Source organism: Trematomus bernacchii, unplaced genomic scaffold (assembly GCF_902827165.1).
Source record: "Trematomus bernacchii unplaced genomic scaffold, fTreBer1.1, whole genome shotgun sequence".
NCBI classification, from domain to species: domain Eukaryota; kingdom Metazoa; phylum Chordata; class Actinopteri; order Perciformes; family Nototheniidae; genus Trematomus; species Trematomus bernacchii.
Genome location: NW_022987588.1, coordinates 1,671,730 through 1,690,434, shown reverse-complemented (window position 1 = coordinate 1,690,434; position 18,705 = coordinate 1,671,730). Strand labels below are relative to the sequence as shown.

Sequence of the window (18,705 nt, the reverse complement as noted above, 5' to 3'; positions counted from 1 at the left end):
ATTTGACTGTTTAACAGAAAACTGTAAGGCAACATATGGAGGACAAAATCCTCAAATATCCTCCTCCTGTGTCAATTAACCTACAAATGAAAGATTTGTGTTACCTTTGCAAATGACTTTTGGCCGTCATACTTCAAGTGCCTCGGGTACACATAGAGGTGATTGTTGTAGATGGTGAAAGGCTGAGAACATTTGGCTAAGCACGGCACAAACTCCTCCACTTCGAAGAAGATGTTGGTCTTCTGGCTGACATCAAACTGCTTCACAGGAATGTAGGATGAGGTAACACAATCTATATACAGAAGCAGGGGGGAGAGGAGACCAAATAATCAGCCTGCAGACATCGTGACAGATCTGCTGTGAGCAGGAACAGCTTTCATCTCTCATGTTGGCTGCAAGGAACACATTCAGAGGCCTTACTTGTCAGGTCGGGGGCTACATTGTCAATAGTAACATCAAGGTTTCCGAGGATTACAGGCAGCTTGGCCATTTTCTCTGGCCTGAGGAAGAGAAAATAAACTCCAGTTAAGCCTTTGCTATCATCTTCAAATAGTATATATATACACACACACCACATTCACAGATGTGGGCAAACACCTAACTTTTTAAAACCCAATAACATTTGTGTTCCATATTTGCCTTTCCAGAACATCTGTAAGACTACTTATACGGTTTCCTTTGAGGAATACTAACTTTCTGAAATCAGCCAGCAGTTTGAGCACATCGTCATTGGATAGCTTGTTGCTGTCCTGTCGGTACAGAGGGGAGAAACGAGCACTTTTGTCCAATGTCCCTGAAGCATCTTTGAACAAAGTCCTGCAAGAAGGAAGAACAAGAGTCAGGAAGGTTTTTATTGTCCTGAACACCCTCATGTAAACTGTTTGAATAAGAAAAAGTACTAGGTATCATAGTACCATCTTTTATTAATCTATATATTTGCTCGATTAACCAATTCATTGTTTAGTTCGTCAAAAACCAAACTACTAAAAAACATCCATCCCATTTTCCTAGAGCACCAATGAGACATTTAAAACAAATTAAATGTATACTGATATAAAACAGAGAAAGCAGCCAATCTTCACATTTCAGAAGCTAAAAATAGTGTTATTTCTGCTGTAAAAAACAAATCAATTAATTATCCATATGGTTAATGTGTTATTGAAAATAACCCCCAATGATTAGAATTATTAAATAATGTTTAATTATAACAAAATATAATTTTTTTTTTTTGAGTGAGAATATAGTGTTAATGTTTAATTTTTCACTATGTAGTATCAATTGTATTTAATTATAATACTATGATATTTGATTTATGTTTTAAGCATTCAAATCACTACTGTGACTGTGTGTGTTTGTATGGGCTGTGGTTCTGTTGTAAAGTACACAGAACATGTTGCTGAAAACTGATGGAAAAAACGTAATGATTAATAATAAAAAGAGAATAAATACCTTGCTGCCCAGGCAAAAGGCATCCTGTACTGGCCCAGCCGGCAACATGCCAGCTTTGCATTTTTCAGGACCTTCTGTGCCACCTAGTGGAAAACATGAACACAGTGTGAGCTGAGCTTCATCACTTCGACACACTCTCAGCCCTGCAGCACTGTAACATATTCAGCACGCTGCCACACAGACGCAAAGCACATTTTTCTGAACTGAATCTCATTACTCCACACCACGGTCCCCTCAGGGGGCACAACCACATTTGTTCAGCCAAAGTCAATGCTTGTGTTAGACGTCTTTGTGCAACTGGTCAGCACTTAAAAACAAGGATGATTATCTGTGTATAATGTGGAATAATATGGTGGAATCTGCTGACTCTGGGAGACTTGCTGCCCCGTGTTGAGGACAGTGAAGGGAGTTCGGGGTCGGGTCAGTACCTTGGTGGAGTCTGAACTCTTGGTGTACGGCTCGGCACAGTGGTTTATTCCTCCCTGCAGCACCTTCTCTATGCGAGCCACCAGGAAGATATCTGGGTGGGGGCACGTTACTGAGAATACACCCTGTGGAGACCATGAAAATGTTAGAATTTCCATAATGTGCAAATTTCACATTTGAATATAAAACAGGAGACACATTTATGTTGGGAAGAGCAATTATGATGTTTCTTTTATTCTAGAGATGGCAATTTCTGTTTCTTAGGACATAACTAACAATTATTGGCTGAATGACTGTCATAAAATATACATTTATGTACATCAGTAGATGAATCTTAATGACTTCACATTTGTAGTTTCTAAGAAATTCCCCTACAACATAATTTGTAATGTGAACCCCCTCCTTTCCTGTAGTACAATCATTAGGGTTACATGTTATGTTTTCCTAGTGGTTTTAAATACCTGCACAACAAAAAATAATTGTATGTGGTTAGTGTTCATTTGCAAAAAAAGGTGGTAAACATTGCAAACATTATACCAGTTAAACATCAGGGTGTTAGTATGTCATTGTTAGCATGCTGATACAAGCATTTTGTCCAAAGTGTCACTGTGTACAGTAAAGTGTCACAGAGCCACAAGCATGGATGTTTTTTCCCTAACTTTGTGTAATTAAAGTTTTTCTCTGTATTTTCTGTACCTGTCTCGGATACTGCATCGCTGCCTCTGGCACCCCATGGACTAACCGTTGCCCTTCAGGGTGGGTGTCCCCTCCCCCGTTCATATACTGACTGGTGTTACTGGGCAGCATGCCTCGTACAGACGGATGGTTTAAGTCCACGTGGAAGTCCGAGGAGATCTTCCTGCCGTTCTGGATGTCAAACAGTGACAGGGTGACATAAAATGGCTCCACCTGGAAATGAAAGAGAGTAGCAATTGAGTATTGTACGGATGATGCTGATTTTTTTTAACTTGTGCATTTTGTTAACCAGGCTGCTTACACACTATAACTTAAAGAACATAGGAACTGCATTCAAATTAAAACTTAATAGGTGCTCCAACAGCTGTAAAACAGGACTCTAGGTAGCATATGTTATACACTTTCACAATCACTTACTGTGTTACATGCAACGTTTCACTCAGCAAACTAAATAATGAATGACCCTTCACGCAAAGTGTTATTTTCAGCGTTGTTTAGTTTCACTTCTACAAAAAAATGTAAAACTCTAAATATATTACTACTTTACTAAAATGAAATAAAGGAAAATACATTTAAAAATGAAATAAAATACAACTCCATACAAATAAATGTCATCTTACAGTCATTGAACAGTGTGTGTGTGTGTGTGTGTGTGTGTGTGTGTGTGTGTTTTGACATGTTGATAGACTGTTTCTGTAAGGAGGGACAGCAGGACATCAGGCTCCATTATACAGATTGCCAACCATTACTGAGCCTCTAGCCTGGTTGCTATGCCAACAACAGTCCTTCCGCGGCTCAAATAATGACAGGAGTTCATCTGGTTGCTCTAACAACGCGTCTCCTGCATCTTTTGTCAGCCGCATAATGCTATTTCTGTTATTTAGGGCCTATTGTGGCCAGAGAGAGATCAGCCTTACGTTGGTGGTGGGTCCCTCCTCGTTCTCGGCAACACAGCTTTGCAGGTTGAATGAGAGGTCATTGCAGTTCACCAGCACACGCTTTCCAAACTTCTCCTCAAACTGCTTCACATCCGGCTCTATTCCTGAGAAATCTAGTTTCTGAAGACAGCACAATGGAAGGTATTTCATTTCATTAGAAAGTGTCAGGTTGGATCTCATTTCCACACGGGACTAAGTGAACTAAAATGTGCTTTAGGTTTATTTACCTGTGTGTCGGGGTCCAGGGTGAACAGCTTCAATCTGGTCTCGTTCCTCATCCTGGACTCGATATCTCTTGCACTCTGAGGAGGAGAAAGGCATTTTTTTAAATGGATCCAAACCACAAACTGTCTGAAACGTCAAAAGCAACGTCTGAGAGATTTCCAGTCAGTTGGTTTTATCATTATGGCTTCATATTTTACAGGCTGATCACACTGGGCAGACTCAGTGGTGAGGGTCAGGTGGTCCCGGCACACACTTCAGAGCAGCACACTGTAACCTGTCAAGCTGTTCCCAGTAAACTCTTACCACCAGTTTCCATGCACATATGGCTTTACTATTGCGTGCCACTCAGCACTGTAACAGCATGAGAAGCTGAAATAAAACTTTTGCAGTCTGTAAGTCATCAGTCAGTTAATCATTTAGAAAAACAGATGTTTTTATCCTTGAAATGTTTTATAATGCTTGATGCAGGTCTCATGAAGTAAAAGCATGTGTTGGTTTTGTCCACTAGCGGATCTCTTGTGTTTCTATTCTTTCTATTCTATTTGATTTGTATTTACTATTTTATCTGTTTTATTGTGTTGCACTGTTGGAGGAGCCTGTGACCTAAGATTTTCATTGATATATCTATACTGTAGCTATGTACTCATGACAATAAAAGCCTTGAATCCTTGAATGCATGTTTAAAGAAGACACTACAGTAGAGGTAAATAGGCAAAAATATTTAAGTGTTATGTTTCAATAAGCAAATGATGTATTTATGAACAAGTCCCTCCATTCAGAATACAAATGAATGAAATTGGAAAAATGTTGTATGCTATATATATGCTATTGAAGAGATATTGAGAGTATGAGAAAAATATATGTGGTATAAATTCAAACATTTTTAGAAGTATTTGTTTTCTGAAATACTACGTTTAAACGTGCTAAGGAAGCATTATCTAATTATAACGTCTGGTGGGTTTGGGAGAAATCTGCAGACACAAATAGACCCTAACCCTAACCCTAACGAAGATAAAGATAACAACCTATGTGTATATTCTTTTCCCATAAGTCTGACAGTGATTAATTTCAGATCAGACCTACAAAAACAAATGACCAACTGAGAAATTAGGTGTGTAACCAGCAACACTTAAATCCAAATCCAAGCCACATGTTTGTGGCAAGAGGCCCTCTTCCTTCAATGAGGACCAGAGATTTCATGCTGCAGCTCCATGAGATATTTTACTGAATGTGTGAGCACCAGCTGAGAGAGGAGGACCTACCTGAAAGCTGTCCATGCTGCCAGAGGAGCTGTCGGACTTTCCAAGATCATCATCTAGAGGAAAATAGAAGACACCATTGGACGCATGCAAAAGTTTGCAAAGCATAAACAAAACCTCCTTGTGTTTTTAAAACCTGCTTAATCACTTTCTGACGGGAAAGTTCAGTAAACAGTCATTCAGCTGCACATGAATCAGTAGGATTGAGATGGAGATACAACAGGTCTCAAAGGAACATTTATGAAAGCTCAGAGATCTCCTCAAGAAGAATTGTGTTTTCTCTGATGCGCAGTGTGATTAAGAAAAGCTGAGGAGTTAGGGAAGATTAGTGAGCCGTTTTGTTCAAAAGCATTCAGCCTTTTTCCTCCACGGCTAAGCCTCCTATGAGACAGGAGGTGAGTAAAAGTCTGGGTGGTCTGGTATCACATCACTGCAGGGCAGGGATAGGTAGAGGAGAAGTGAGCCGCGAGAAGTGAGTGGATGTTGATGAGAATGATCCTCAGGTACAGTATCCCAGAATACATATACTGATAGTGATGAATGCGTTTAATGGATTTTCAATATCTATGATTATTATTTAGGATATAATAACTTTGTGTACAATAAAGGAACACTGTAACTACTCAAATTAAACAGCATTAGTAAAGTTACCACATTTTTAGGTCTGAAACATGGTTATTTTCATTATGGATTATCCTATTTTTCTTAATTAATGTGTTGTATTATATATAACAAATATTTGGAAGATGTCGATCACATTTGACCAAAGCCCAAGCTGACATATTTAAATATCGTGTTTTTTCCAACAAGCAATAAAAAACTCAAATATATTCAGTTTACCGTCAGAAGATTCAGGAAAACAGTCAAATTCAAGAAGCTTGAACTGGATATTTTTTTCAAAAAACTGACTCAAAGCAATTATTTTATCATCACATAAGTTTTAGATTACTTTCCCGTTGATTGACTAAGCAATGAATTAGCCTTGAAGCCTTCACATTTCAAATTAAAAGTACAGCAGTGATAAAGTTGTCTAAACTATGACCAAAAACTTAAAAGAGCAAAACTCTTATATTATTCTCATCATTCTGCTAGCGTCAGCACACAGACTGCAGATGTTTGACATATTTTAGTCTGCAAAAAACTATTTCATAATTAAACCACAGATATTTTTGCGAGACTTTAAAAAAACATAATATTCTTTATCATGAACTGGATAATATTTTGACTAACAAAAAATAATATTCCATTTTATATTTGTGTTCTTTCAGGCACTGTAAGAATATGAACCGACGGACAAACACACCATCATGAATGTCTCCATTCCTCTTCTCCGCCATGGCGATCTCAAAGCTGCTGTGCAGGATCTTGTTGAGCAGGTTGATCCAGTCCTCCATCTCTGCCTCGCTTTCCGAGGCCAGCAGGTAGGTGCTCTTATCCTGCATCTTCAGCTCGAAAGCAAACCGTCGAACCTTGGTGTTCTGCAGCCACAGAAAGAAGAGAAAAAGGGGGTGTTAAGAACAATTTAAATAAAACAGTTAAACTTGAAAGATACAACATAATTCAACTTTTTTTATGCCGTAAAGGTAGCAACATTCATGTTTGCCATATATAAGTACCTGATTTTTAATGATTGATTTACTTTGTTGAGTTTAAACTAAACTATAATAACTACAATAACCACCCCAAAGTTATATGCCGCCACCAACGATCCAAAGTGCCGTTTATATCCATGTCTGTCCAACTGGAAATGTCATCACTTCATCTTTGATCCTAGACAATTGTGTGATTTTCTTAAAATGAGCCTATGAATGATTGAGTTATGGCCAAAAACATGATGTAAGGTTACATTGATCTTGACGTTTGAAATGGGCCTTTGTGAAGAAATTCCCTCAACGCGTTCCTGAGATATCGCATTCACAAGCAAGGGTGGATAAGCCAAAAACGTAATGCCCTCTGCCTGGCTACATAAAAAAAATCAAATACCCAAGTGTGGATATTGCAGTCTTTTATCTCACTATCCAAAGCCAACATCTAACAACTGTCGGCTCATCAGAAGGCAGTACAATCTAACGTTTATGATCTAAATCATAGCCTGTTTCATTTGAATTCTACCCTCATACTTCCTTGTATAATGCAGTTTGAGCCTGCAAAACAAAAACAATATACTGAGACCGTTTAGCTCCAAACATTTATAAAATGTGAGTCACTGTTTTGAAAAGAAGTGGGAGTCTAACTACAGTTTTAATTGAACTGCCACAAAAAGCTCATGGACAATGTGAGTGAGGGAGGAACAGATTATTTCCATCTGCTTAACAAAACCTCCCTCTCTGCCAGGACCACAGCAGAGAAAACGAGCTGGATCTGCAGCGGGACTATGACCTCAATGATGTCACCGGCCCATTCAGGCTTTTATGTCCCATTTGTTACCTATAACTGCTGATTCAGCTACAGTGTGTCCATGATAGTGCGTTTTATTAAAAAAATGAATTCAGTAAATCTTTAGCTGACCATAGAAGTCAGCTCATTACTGTGAACACTCAGTGGATTGTTATGCTTTGGTTATCACTGTAGCAGGCTGAACAGAGGGGGAGTGATAGGGAGGCAGACAGGCCGAGTCTACATGGAGAGGGGGAATCAAACTGGACTCTTGATAAACAGTCTGATAGGTAGGAGGACTGGTCTCTGTCAAAAACAGCTGCACACATCAAAACGAAAGTCATTTTTTTATGATATTATTAGCATCTGTGTTCCAAGGAAAGAAAAAATAGGAAAAATGAAAGTTTAAATCCTCAACGTTGACGTTTTAAGGGCGTTTTGCTCCTTGTTAACCTACAGGGACTGCCCTCCACCTCATTAATATGTGGGAAATGCTTTGTGCGTTTGAGCATATGTTGGCATCTTTACAAAGGGCAGGAGCAGCTTCAGGCTCAGTATGACGTCACTGCACAGGCCATTACAGCTGCAGAGTTTAACATCTGCATCTCCACAGTCACTGCTGGTTGAGTACAAGTTGCATGATGAGCAGAAAACTCATCAACTGTATGTGTTACACAGGAGGATGTGCAGTGAATGCTGCTAAATCGGTTCCGAGAGTAACAACAAAACATGGAGAGGCAGCATTTAGCTATTATGCCCCGACACTCTGGAACAAACTACCCAAATCATGCACGTCCGCAGAAACGCTTACCATTTTTAAATCGAGACTAAAAACATATCTCTTTGCCGCTGCTTTTAATTGAGCTGCTCATATTCGAACTACTGTACAGTATGCCTTCTAAACATGTATTGTATACCTGTGGTGTTTATTTTTTATTCTTTTATTATCTTTGCTTTGTAATGCCTGTTGTAAAATGCCATTATATAATGTGTTTTTACTGTATTTATTCATAAAAAGTATTTTAATTTGTTTTGTAAAGCACTTTGAATTGTCGCGTACAGAAAAGTGCTATATAAATAAACTTGCCTTGCCTTGCCTTGCCTAAATCACTGCAGAAAATGAATCCCCAACAGACTGGTTTATTGAATACAGTACAGGTCTGTATTAGCGTATAAGCAAGTGAATCACAACATACTTTAAGCATCTACTTAATTTGACTTAAAACCACGAGACATAATCCACAGGTTTGTTTTTTTATGATATGTGCCTTTGTAGATTTTTGAGTCTACCCTACATGTCGTGTACACCCTTTCTGAACACATTTCCTTTTTAATTTCCTTTTTGTATATGATTATTAACTTTATTTCTAGTTTTCATTAGCAGAGTATAACCAATTAATTTTGTTGCAATAAATCTAATATTATTCGTATTGTGTTTAAAGTAATGTTTTTTGTTATAATATAAAGACATACAAAAATTTTCTGTATTTTCTGGCCTTTTCTTAAAAATGTATATAATGGCACAGAAAAGCGGCAATGTAATCCTCTAATGTTTCCAGCCTAGCCCGATTAAATCAGGAGGTGCTTCCAAAAAATATAGAAAAAGCATTCAAACATTTAGCGTAAATCTCTCCTCCTTGTAGACATTGGCCTGATAGCTATTCCCATCCACTGATAGGAATCAGACAGTCCTGGAAATACACTCAAATAATATCTGATAGATGCCAGCTGAGTGCCTCTTCAGTACGATCAGCTGCTCTCCATCTATTGAGCTGATAGACAGGTGATAATGCACCCAGTGAGTCTTGGCCTGCACTGAGATATCTGCACATGGGATCGATTGAGGGGCCGATGGAAAGTGCACGGAAGTGAGACATCAGCATTCACCTTGTTTTACAATGTGAGAGTCAGCAGTAAAGAATAACCTTGGGAAGGAGAGCTCCGGTTTCAGGGAAATGAACAACAGCAGCAGCAGAGAAATGTTTGTTAAACGTTCACCTTTTATAGTTTACATGTTACACTACAAGTCAGAAAATATGTTCATAGAGAGAAGAATTGTGAAGAGGAAGTTGGTATATCCGTATTTCAGTTTATTTCCTGTAAATGGTGTTTTAATATCCATGAGGGACCAGGCCACAGGATATCCCGTTTGGCGAAGTAGGTCATCCAGTTTAACTACAGTTAAAAATGTACTTCCTTTGTGCCACAGAGAAATATTTCAGAGCGTACCTGAACCACACCCATACAGGAGTCCAAGAAGATGGTTCCTTTGGGCTCTTTGGAGATCTTCTCATCTTTGTAGAAGTTTAAATTATAAGAGCCGTCCCCGAGCTGAGTAAGATGGAAATACCTCCTCTTGAATGACTGGAACAGAAAAAGGAAATACCATTCAACTTCCATTTATTGGAGGAAAAAAATGCAATGTGTTGGTCAAAACAATCTCAAGTCTTCTATTCTCTATGCATTATACAGTATAAGTGTAAGCTGCCAGGAATAATAAGCCTTCCTGTAAAAAGGCAACAAGTATTGATGGATTTAGAGGTAGGGGGTATTGCATGCTGTACTGATAGTAAAAGCTTTTGAAGCAAAATTGTGACTGTGAAATATATAAACAAAATGGATTTAGGGAAAAACATGTAATGGAAATTATAACTAAAATAATGAGATGATAATGTTTTTTATGTATAATTAGTAATGATAATGGGTGATATTTAACCCATACTTACTTTTTCTTAATTTAAATACACATAAAACACATACACTTTTTCCAATTAAAGCATTGTCACTGCAGCTTATTTTTATTATAGATAAATGTGTCAATTATTTCTGGAATTGTCTTGTATATAAAATGTCAAAACTTCTCATCACATCTTACCATCACAAATGAGACATCTATAAATCGCCAAAATCCAAAGCTATTTTGTTTGTCATAATATAACACAAAGAAAACCAAATCCACATATTTTAAGGTGCCATTTAATATTCCTTAGATAAAATCATCAACTAATTGACTAATGGTTTAAATTGAAAATCCTGTGTCTCACCCTCATGGTGACGCTGATGGCACTGTTCATGTTTCCTTTGTACAGCCAGCCATGTTTGGAAAACCCGCCTTTCTGGGATCCTAGGGAGGCCGTATCCTGCAGGGGACAAAGACACAAGACAATGAAATACACACTCATACTGCAAGGAAAAAAAGCCATGTAGTGTATCATTGAAACGTGCTTACCATATTCTGTCCTGTCCACAAATGTACACATGTAGTTCACATTTTTTCCATTTTGGAACAAGTCTTAATACTTTTAATACACAAACTAGTCACCTGTTTCCAATAAATTACCAAAAAGCAGAGAAAGCACATTCATATAAAAATGATGGTTTTGCTTGAAGCAGAATGTGAGTTATTACAGATATTCTTTCAGTGGATCCTCATATATTGACATCAGATTGAACATGCTTTTAACACACGCTGCCAAAGCCTCGCCTCATTTTGGAGAAAACCCCTTGATGTTGTGGTTTGAGATGACACAGAGCAGAACAAGCTGTAGGTCCATCTCAGTGCAAACAAGCAGGCACATTAAACAAACTACGACTGTTAAACTAAATAAATATCTCTGTCTTCACAGCAGATCTATGACACAAGGAACAAATCATCTCACACTCAAAAGGCGGGGAGCATGAGATCACACACGACCAAATAACAAAGCTTCTAAGATCCACCGGTTGTCGTGATCTGTAAAAATAAACCAATTAGGAGGGTAATGAAGGAAGAAGCCCGGTCCTGGTTTAGATCAGCCCTGTCATTTACAGTAACACTTCCTGGCTTTATGAGAAGACAGTAAGAGAACTGTATTCCTGAGAATTTCACACACAGAGAAGATTGAATTTCAAGATGTCTACATCCTGGTCCAGCACTACTTCTTCTTCTTCTACTTTTTCTCAGTCTACTAAAGTAAAATGGGATTTAAAAGTGCTGGGAGGAATTCTAATATTTTCATGTGCCTTGTGGAGTGATTTAAAAAGCAGCTGGGAAGGTTTTGGTCCTGCTTCTCCTGGTAAATGTCTAGACAGAATCACTGGTTGCTTTCTCTATGAACTCCAGAAAACTAGAAACATCTAAAAAAGAAAACTAAACTCAAGTCAGACAAAGAGAAGATGAACAAAATCTCACAACCAATGTTGCATGTGGTCCAAGAACCACCACAAAGAACAATTATCTTAGAGGATGTATTTAAACGTTCAAGCTAATTCCCAGTTTATAAATCCTGTTGGAAGGAGTGGAGGCCAGAGAGAGGGCTTGAGGGAATGAGGAGTGATTTGATCTTGTCAGGTCCTGTCAGAGGTGAAGCTGACTGTGAGGCTGCGCAGGACAAATCCTGACCTGTTACCACCGGGCACAGCCTTCCTTAATCCCAGCTGCATTAAGCAAACACGCAGTTTAGAAGAGGAAGTAAACTTCGTAGCTTAATTTTCTATAAAACCCATGAGCCCCTGTGTGTAAACAGAGTATTTCAGCCGGGGTTGGAGCACATTTTGTTGCCTATAGGAGGAGCAGTTTGACATTTGATGTGAGGAGAGAGGGTCAGGATAATCATCATACATCTTGTGAAGGACCTTTATAGTTAGATAACATTTCAGCCACAGCTTTTGTATCACCTTTGAAGACTCAATTCAGGAAATCTACACTCATTTAACAGGTATGAATAACCAAACACCACTCCATCATACATGAACTAGAAGAGGGTGAGAAGATCCAAATGAGGCTTGACAAAATGAAACTGTGTTAAATAAAGCTATTTTGAGAATGGTGAATCAGCAAAAGTATTTAAGCCTGATTATACTTAATTCCTCCCATTAAATTCAGATGTAGACCCAAATATGCCTCTTATTTCTTTAACAGCTGTAATGAAAACAGGAAAGGCAAAACTGACGACTGGAATTAGACGTGCTGTGTTTCCTTTGGGCCGGGGTTCTAATTAAGAGATGTGAGAGCAAATACACTTATATCAGCTCTCTCTGCTGTAGGTCGAATTTTTGGGGGAATTCAAGGTCGACAAATCTAGACATTGTAAAGAAATAAACTCAGCCTCACCTCATCTTTGTCGACATCTTCATCTACCTCAAAGACATGGACAGCCAGTTTGTCAGGCCTGGACACTTTGCTGTAAAATAAAGAATTATTATTAACAGGCATGTATAGTATTTATTAACACAATCAGAAGCTACAGTGTCAAGAAATATAATAGATTACTACTGTATGTACGGGTAAAGTAACTGCACACTATGCTACTGCACTTGGGTTAGTTAGTTAGTTAGTTAGTACGTTAATAAGTTAATAAGTTAGTTAGTTAGTTAGTTAGTTAGTTAGTTAGTTAGTTAGTTAGTTAGTTAGTTAGTTAGTTACTTGACACCCTGAAAATATGCTCTTAATTTACCACTTTGGAAAGAGACGGTCTTCTCAAAAGACACATTTACTTGGTAGTACTTGGATATGCATGGCGGTTTTGCTTGCTTGCTTTATTTTCAGTTCAATCTGTCTAGCAAATGTGATCTGAAGTTGTGTGACACATTTTTTCTCATTATTTCGTAGTTTTCTTTGATTAAGTACATTTGTATATTTGTGAGTGTAAAGAAAAAGGCTGCATAGATGCAAAAGCAAGTTCCAGGAGTGTTAAAATGGAAATACGCTAAGGTGTCTAATGCTTGATGGAAAATGAAAATGTGCCAAAGGTAAGAATAACATTAAAAATATTGTGGGGTTTTTAACAGGCGATCCAGGTATTGTTTTAACTTCCCCGGATTCACTACAGTGACAGGACATTTGGCGGCAGTGACGGTGTCAAGATCATAAGGTCATTGTCAACTCATATTCCAACACATTGGCAGTAAAACAGATATTCTTCAGGGAAGAGGCTGAAGCTGATGACACAATCTAAAGACAATGAGGGTGGTTTCCACACTGTCTGTAGCCGGGAATTATCCAGTGCATCATTAAAAAGGAAACGCTCTTTTGTTGTGGGGAAATAAGAATTATTTGCACGCTGCGTTTCCCCTGTAATTAGGTCACAACAACATTTTGTCAAAAGTAGGAAACAAAAAGGTGACAGTTTGTCTAGGTGACATGAAACACAAAAACATGCGTGACTTTGTCTTTTATTTAAAAACCTCTGGCATGCATACATTATATACAGAAGCTGTTCTTACTTGCCCATCATAAGAATACCTCGGCACACTACAAAACTACCTCCTTGAATATATTGTACAGAAATGCGGAGGTTCTTCAAACACAGACTTACTTTGGAAGCTGACGAAAGTCTCCAGAAAAGTCCTCATACTTGTAGTTGACAGCATGCCAGTCAGATTTGTAGGTCTTGATGCACTGAGGAGACAATGGAAACACATTACAGACCATTATAACATACTGTAAAATACACAGGAGAGTTGTACATCAGGGTTTTGTTAAGACGTCAGGGACAAAATAACTACTTTGTGTTGTGTGAGGATGGGGTTTTAGACTATTTAGACCACCATCTGACCTGCACTTTGGTTGAAGCATACTGACTTAAAAAATTACCCTGCATGATGAAATTATGCAAAATATGTATCGTCTTTATGTCTCTGAAAGACATAACCCACAATGCAGCTCAACCGCAGAGAGCTCTGTCAAATGCTCTGGTGTGCTAAGCTAAAAGCGGCTAATCATTTATTTTCAAAGTTGAAGGGACATTTTCACGATTTTGCACAGCTTCTTCTGGATCCACACATTTTACTGTGAGAACATTTTTCTCACAGTAGGCAGACAAATAACCCTTCCATAAACCATTCGACTATTGCATTTTTTTTAATGCACTATTTGATGTATTTGACCTTTATGTCAAATATATTGTGTGTTGCATAGCTTAAGAGCTTAAGACTTTCATTGCCAAAACCATGATGTAGCTAATGTGAATATGACAAATAAAGCCTTTAAAAAGAATGTATAAAGTATTTTCCTACAGTTGTTTTTATGAATCCCAAGAACGCACACTCAAAATACATTGGTTGTTTTCACTGCAAAAACTTAAGTTTATGCAGTGAAATTCTTAAGGAGTGTACTGTCAGTGGTCACGCTCTGTCGAAGCATCCATTAGTACAAACTGGGAGGGACTGTATCTCTATCTCCCTTTACTTGGAAAACATCTGTTCATTGTTAGAGTCAGTGATGGGAGCAGCTCTCTCGTATCTGTTCTGCAGAAATGCGTGCCGTTTACAAGAAATACCCTGACAGGGAGACCAAGTGCAACCTGATCAGGACAGCGATCGGAAACAGAGAGGCTCCTGCTGGGCTGATCCACACAGCTGTCCCGGTGATGTCACACAACACTTGATCGGGAGCTTTCTTTATGACTTCAGACAATGCTGCCTAAACCCTGACCCCTAACCTGGAAGGTGAATTGCCAGTTGTTGTCTGGCATGAAAAGACAGTAAAAGCAGTGTTCATGGCCGGATGTTAAACTAGTGTGATGTTTAAAAGGAAGAAACATTTCCCGTTTTTTTAGACATGATTTATCATTTTAGCTGGAAATAACATTGTTTCAGTCCAACTGCAATTAAGTTACCCAACATACAAAGAAGCGTCAATGTGTGTTTTTAAGAACCTTTGTTTAATAGTAATGTTCTGCATTATAAACCAACACTGACAGACAATAACCAGAAGTGATGATAAACTTTAGGACTGTAGAAATGAATTGCACTTATCATTCCTACCTCCCTGCTAGATATAACTGAGGAAACACAGTAATAGTCTGGTTACAGTACCTCCTGCAATGATCTGCAATGAATTAAGATACCATTTACAGAACACTTAAAGTTAGATGAATGCTTTGTTTAGCTGACATACAGTTGGAGGAGCCTGTGACCTAAGATTTTCATCGTCATAACTACACTGTAGCTATGTTCGTATGACCAATAAAAGCCTTGCACCTTGATAAAGAGGTTTCCTTATTAGCTGTGATGTCCAGTACATTGCTGCTAATGTTAGGTAACAAATTGGGTGATCTGTCACATTAGTGTCACAATTCGTTAGCGGTGTGTCTGTGTTGTTTACGTGAGAGTGATATACTTTCCTAACCACTACCTAATGTATTTCTTCTAGATGTTCCACCTATTGATACCAGTTTTTTAATGCTCTGTATTTAAAAGAAAACATTTTCTATACTTTTGTATTCAGTTGTAGTGAATGAAGTATTTTTTACTCAATTGTCTTGTGTATAATAGATCATTATTTTGTGAATCCTTTTATGTATGCTTTGTGTTTTTTTATTTGTGTTAATACACACCTGAACAAAGTATATGGCATAAACATCAAGATTATATAGACTTAAAGGTGGGGTAGGTAAGTTTGAGAAACCGGCTCGAGATACACTTGTTATATTCCATGGAATGCTCTTAACATCCCGATAGCAATGAATATCTTAAGTGCTTTGACAAAAAATCCATAAAAAAATGTCATCTGTGGAAGCTGTAATACTGTAAAAAGCACGACCAATCATTTTAGCCGGCTAAAATAACTGGATGGCCGACCTGCCTGTCAGCCTTCCATCTGTGCACAAACTTATCTCGTGCCCTCATTGGTCATGTGCGCGTTCGTGTGTGTTGGAGGCGGGGCTCAGTAAGGAAGTGGCAGATTTTCTCCGGTCGTGTATTTTCAAATTCTAGCGCACTCGAGCTGGTTTCTCCAAAATTACCTACCCCACCTTTAACAGTGAACATTTCCAAACAGTTCGATTTTTATTTTTTTAACCCCAAGTCCAGATTGGTTCACTTTCTTCCCTCTGAGCTCTTCCAGGACAAAAACAAAAACACAGAAATCTCTAACGTGAAATAACGAAACTGGCAGGAAAAGGTTCTGTTTACATATGACCCCATTAGTCACACTAAGCAGTTGATTAAGAAAATGTGTTTTCAGGGCCTTTAAATCAGCTTACCTCTTGGACGAACACACTCTGGGCCTCCTGCTCTGCATTTTCCGGCAGTGTAGGGTAGAGGGTTCTCCCTTGGCGCCTCAAAATTGAAATCTGCAAAACAAAACAATGTTTTCTTTCAATAAGAGAAACAGAGCAGGGGAATTACAACAACTATGACTGTAAGAATGAAAGCGAAATGTGGAAGACATTGCTCAAGCTGGACACCAAGTATCACAGTTTATGGTCTCAGCTGGACACATTTGATCTGGGTGTTCTTTTAAATATTATTGTATGATTGAAAAATGGCTTTCTGAGTGTTCAAAGGGCAGTGTGTGAGGGAGGCAGGATGCTGGTCCATACTGTTCAGCTCCAGGAGCCACAGACACACCCTGAGTCTGGCTCTCTGCCACTGTTGTACAGCAACACCAATCAGCATCTCAGCACTGCTAATGCTTTATTTAAGCCTCTCACTAATGACCAACAGATTCACAGTGCACTGTAGTCAAACAGCAGAAACAATCAAGACATCTATCTTGTTTTTTTCATATTAATATCACAAATTACACATTTTTCTAAGGGGGCTTTACAGTGTGTACATACGACACCCTCTGTCTTTAGACCCTTGCAACATACAAGGAAAAACTCCCAAGAAACCCCACAATTAATGGGGAAAACATAGACAACATAAAAGCCAAATTAAAATGATAATGTGAATGTATACAAAAAGAATGAAAGATGGATCCAGGTGGATGTCAACTTACAAGTGCCTCCAAATATAATAAGGTGGGCATCATCAAACAAGGGGCAACAAGAACAAGACAAATAAGTTAGAGCCTCAAACCAAGACTAACAAACGAATCAAACTCGAGTAAATCTCAGCTGTAAATCTCACACTCAGTGTAACCACAAGGCCAGTTTTAGCCAAGTGTAAATACTGGCGCTCTGTTTACATGTGAAACTGAGTAAAATACCGCTTTGTGCAACATCATCACCATGAGGTCTTAGCAGGAGGATTAATTTAAAAATAAAGTGCATTTGACCACACATAATCCCTGCAAGCAAGAGTGAAATATGAATAGCACCATTAAGTGAAGCGTTCAGCTGACTGAGTTAAAAGGGTTTGTGGCTTTGTGCGAGTCAAATGCCGGTCAGCTGTGTTTTCTGTGATGAGAGGGATGTAGACAATACCCCCATTATCTTTTCCCCACACATTTATATGGAAATGAGAAGCACTTTGAGTAGAAGTATTCCATATCATAAGGTTACTGTCCAAATTACTACACACTTAATCAAATGAAAGTACTTTGACCACGTAGTAGTGTGTGTCGCAATTACAGAAAAACACACTAGTCAAGTTTCTGCCACATGTGTAAATCAGTCAAATGTGTTTATAATCCCAAACCTTTAAAGTATAAATTCAATCCATTGATCCCTTGTGAAAATCAAGTTGATGAGATATAAAACCTTTTTTAAGAATAATCAAAAATATTATCATTATAACTTTCTAGCTTCTATCACAAGACCTCATAGTTTAAGTAATTTTAAGGATTATTAACACACTACGGTGAGTTTTTACCTAATATTTTTCACATTAGTATATCTCTCTTAGAGATTTTAGTTGAGTAAAAAACACCAAACCTCTTGTTTGAGCTTCTTTAAGGTGAGGGTATGTTGCTGCCTCTCTTTTCTTTGTTTAGACTATGGCAAACTAATTGATTTTGGGCTTTGGACTGTCATGCACATTTTTCACCATTCTCTGACATTTTAAAGACCACATCATTTATGAAGACTACTCAAGATAATAATCAGCATATTCATCTATAATGACACTCAAATGCTAATATTTCAGTGTTGTGTCACTCTCCCTATAAATGACCATGTATTTCCTCCGAATGACCTTGTATTTGACTTAGCGCTGGTCGTGTCAACTACGACAAATTCCACACCGAACTTGTGAGTGTAAACCTGACGTCTCCCTTTCCTCTAACCTAGCCAGGTTTCCTGCAGGGGAGATGATAATCTTTACAACCCAAGCAGCAGAAATAAACAGGCATGGAGGTAAGAGGGAGCCAGGAAGTTGGCAAAGGAAGCATTTAATCGGGCTAAAGGTCAACTGGGAGAACCGAGGGATTATCTGGTGAAATAAACCCTAAATTACCACATTGTTGTAGTCGATTCTTATTATCAACAAATCCCATTAATAAACAAAATCAATAATACATTTTCCAAAAATAAAATCATATTTCTATGTACCATAAACCCCTATTGTTTAAAAAAAAATGAAGACAACATGAGCTACTGGTTGCACTGGGTGTTCCTTCATTTATAGTCAATCCCACAAACACTGTCCAGCTGCTGAAAATACTTGGGTATCAATACTAATGCATCAAG

The 18,705-nt window shown here is 38.2% G+C and overlaps 1 protein-coding gene across 12 annotated transcripts in view; it reads right to left on the bottom strand.

The window, feature by feature from the left end:
- The window catches only part of zmp:0000001200 (dedicator of cytokinesis protein 9), a 73,715-nt gene that overhangs the window by 20,160 nt on the left and 34,850 nt on the right, over nucleotides 1-18,705 (bottom strand). For all 12 annotated transcript variants that reach the window (XM_034128498.1, XM_034128500.1, XM_034128501.1 and 9 more), the window contains exons 3-17: nucleotides 16,336-16,425; nucleotides 13,666-13,748; nucleotides 12,462-12,531; nucleotides 10,414-10,509; nucleotides 9,599-9,733; nucleotides 6,297-6,471; nucleotides 4,997-5,049; nucleotides 3,737-3,811; nucleotides 3,489-3,629; nucleotides 2,572-2,784; nucleotides 1,878-2,000; nucleotides 1,450-1,532; nucleotides 694-816; nucleotides 421-500; nucleotides 105-292 (exon numbers count right to left, since the gene is read on the bottom strand). In XM_034128498.1, the coding sequence (XP_033984389.1) occupies nucleotides 105-292; nucleotides 421-500; nucleotides 694-816; nucleotides 1,450-1,532; nucleotides 1,878-2,000; nucleotides 2,572-2,784; nucleotides 3,489-3,629; nucleotides 3,737-3,811; nucleotides 4,997-5,049; nucleotides 6,297-6,471; nucleotides 9,599-9,733; nucleotides 10,414-10,509; nucleotides 12,462-12,531; nucleotides 13,666-13,748; nucleotides 16,336-16,425 (1,728 nt within the window). The remainder of the gene's footprint in view (nucleotides 1-104; nucleotides 293-420; nucleotides 501-693; nucleotides 817-1,449; nucleotides 1,533-1,877; nucleotides 2,001-2,571; nucleotides 2,785-3,488; nucleotides 3,630-3,736; nucleotides 3,812-4,996; nucleotides 5,050-6,296; nucleotides 6,472-9,598; nucleotides 9,734-10,413; nucleotides 10,510-12,461; nucleotides 12,532-13,665; nucleotides 13,749-16,335; nucleotides 16,426-18,705) is intronic.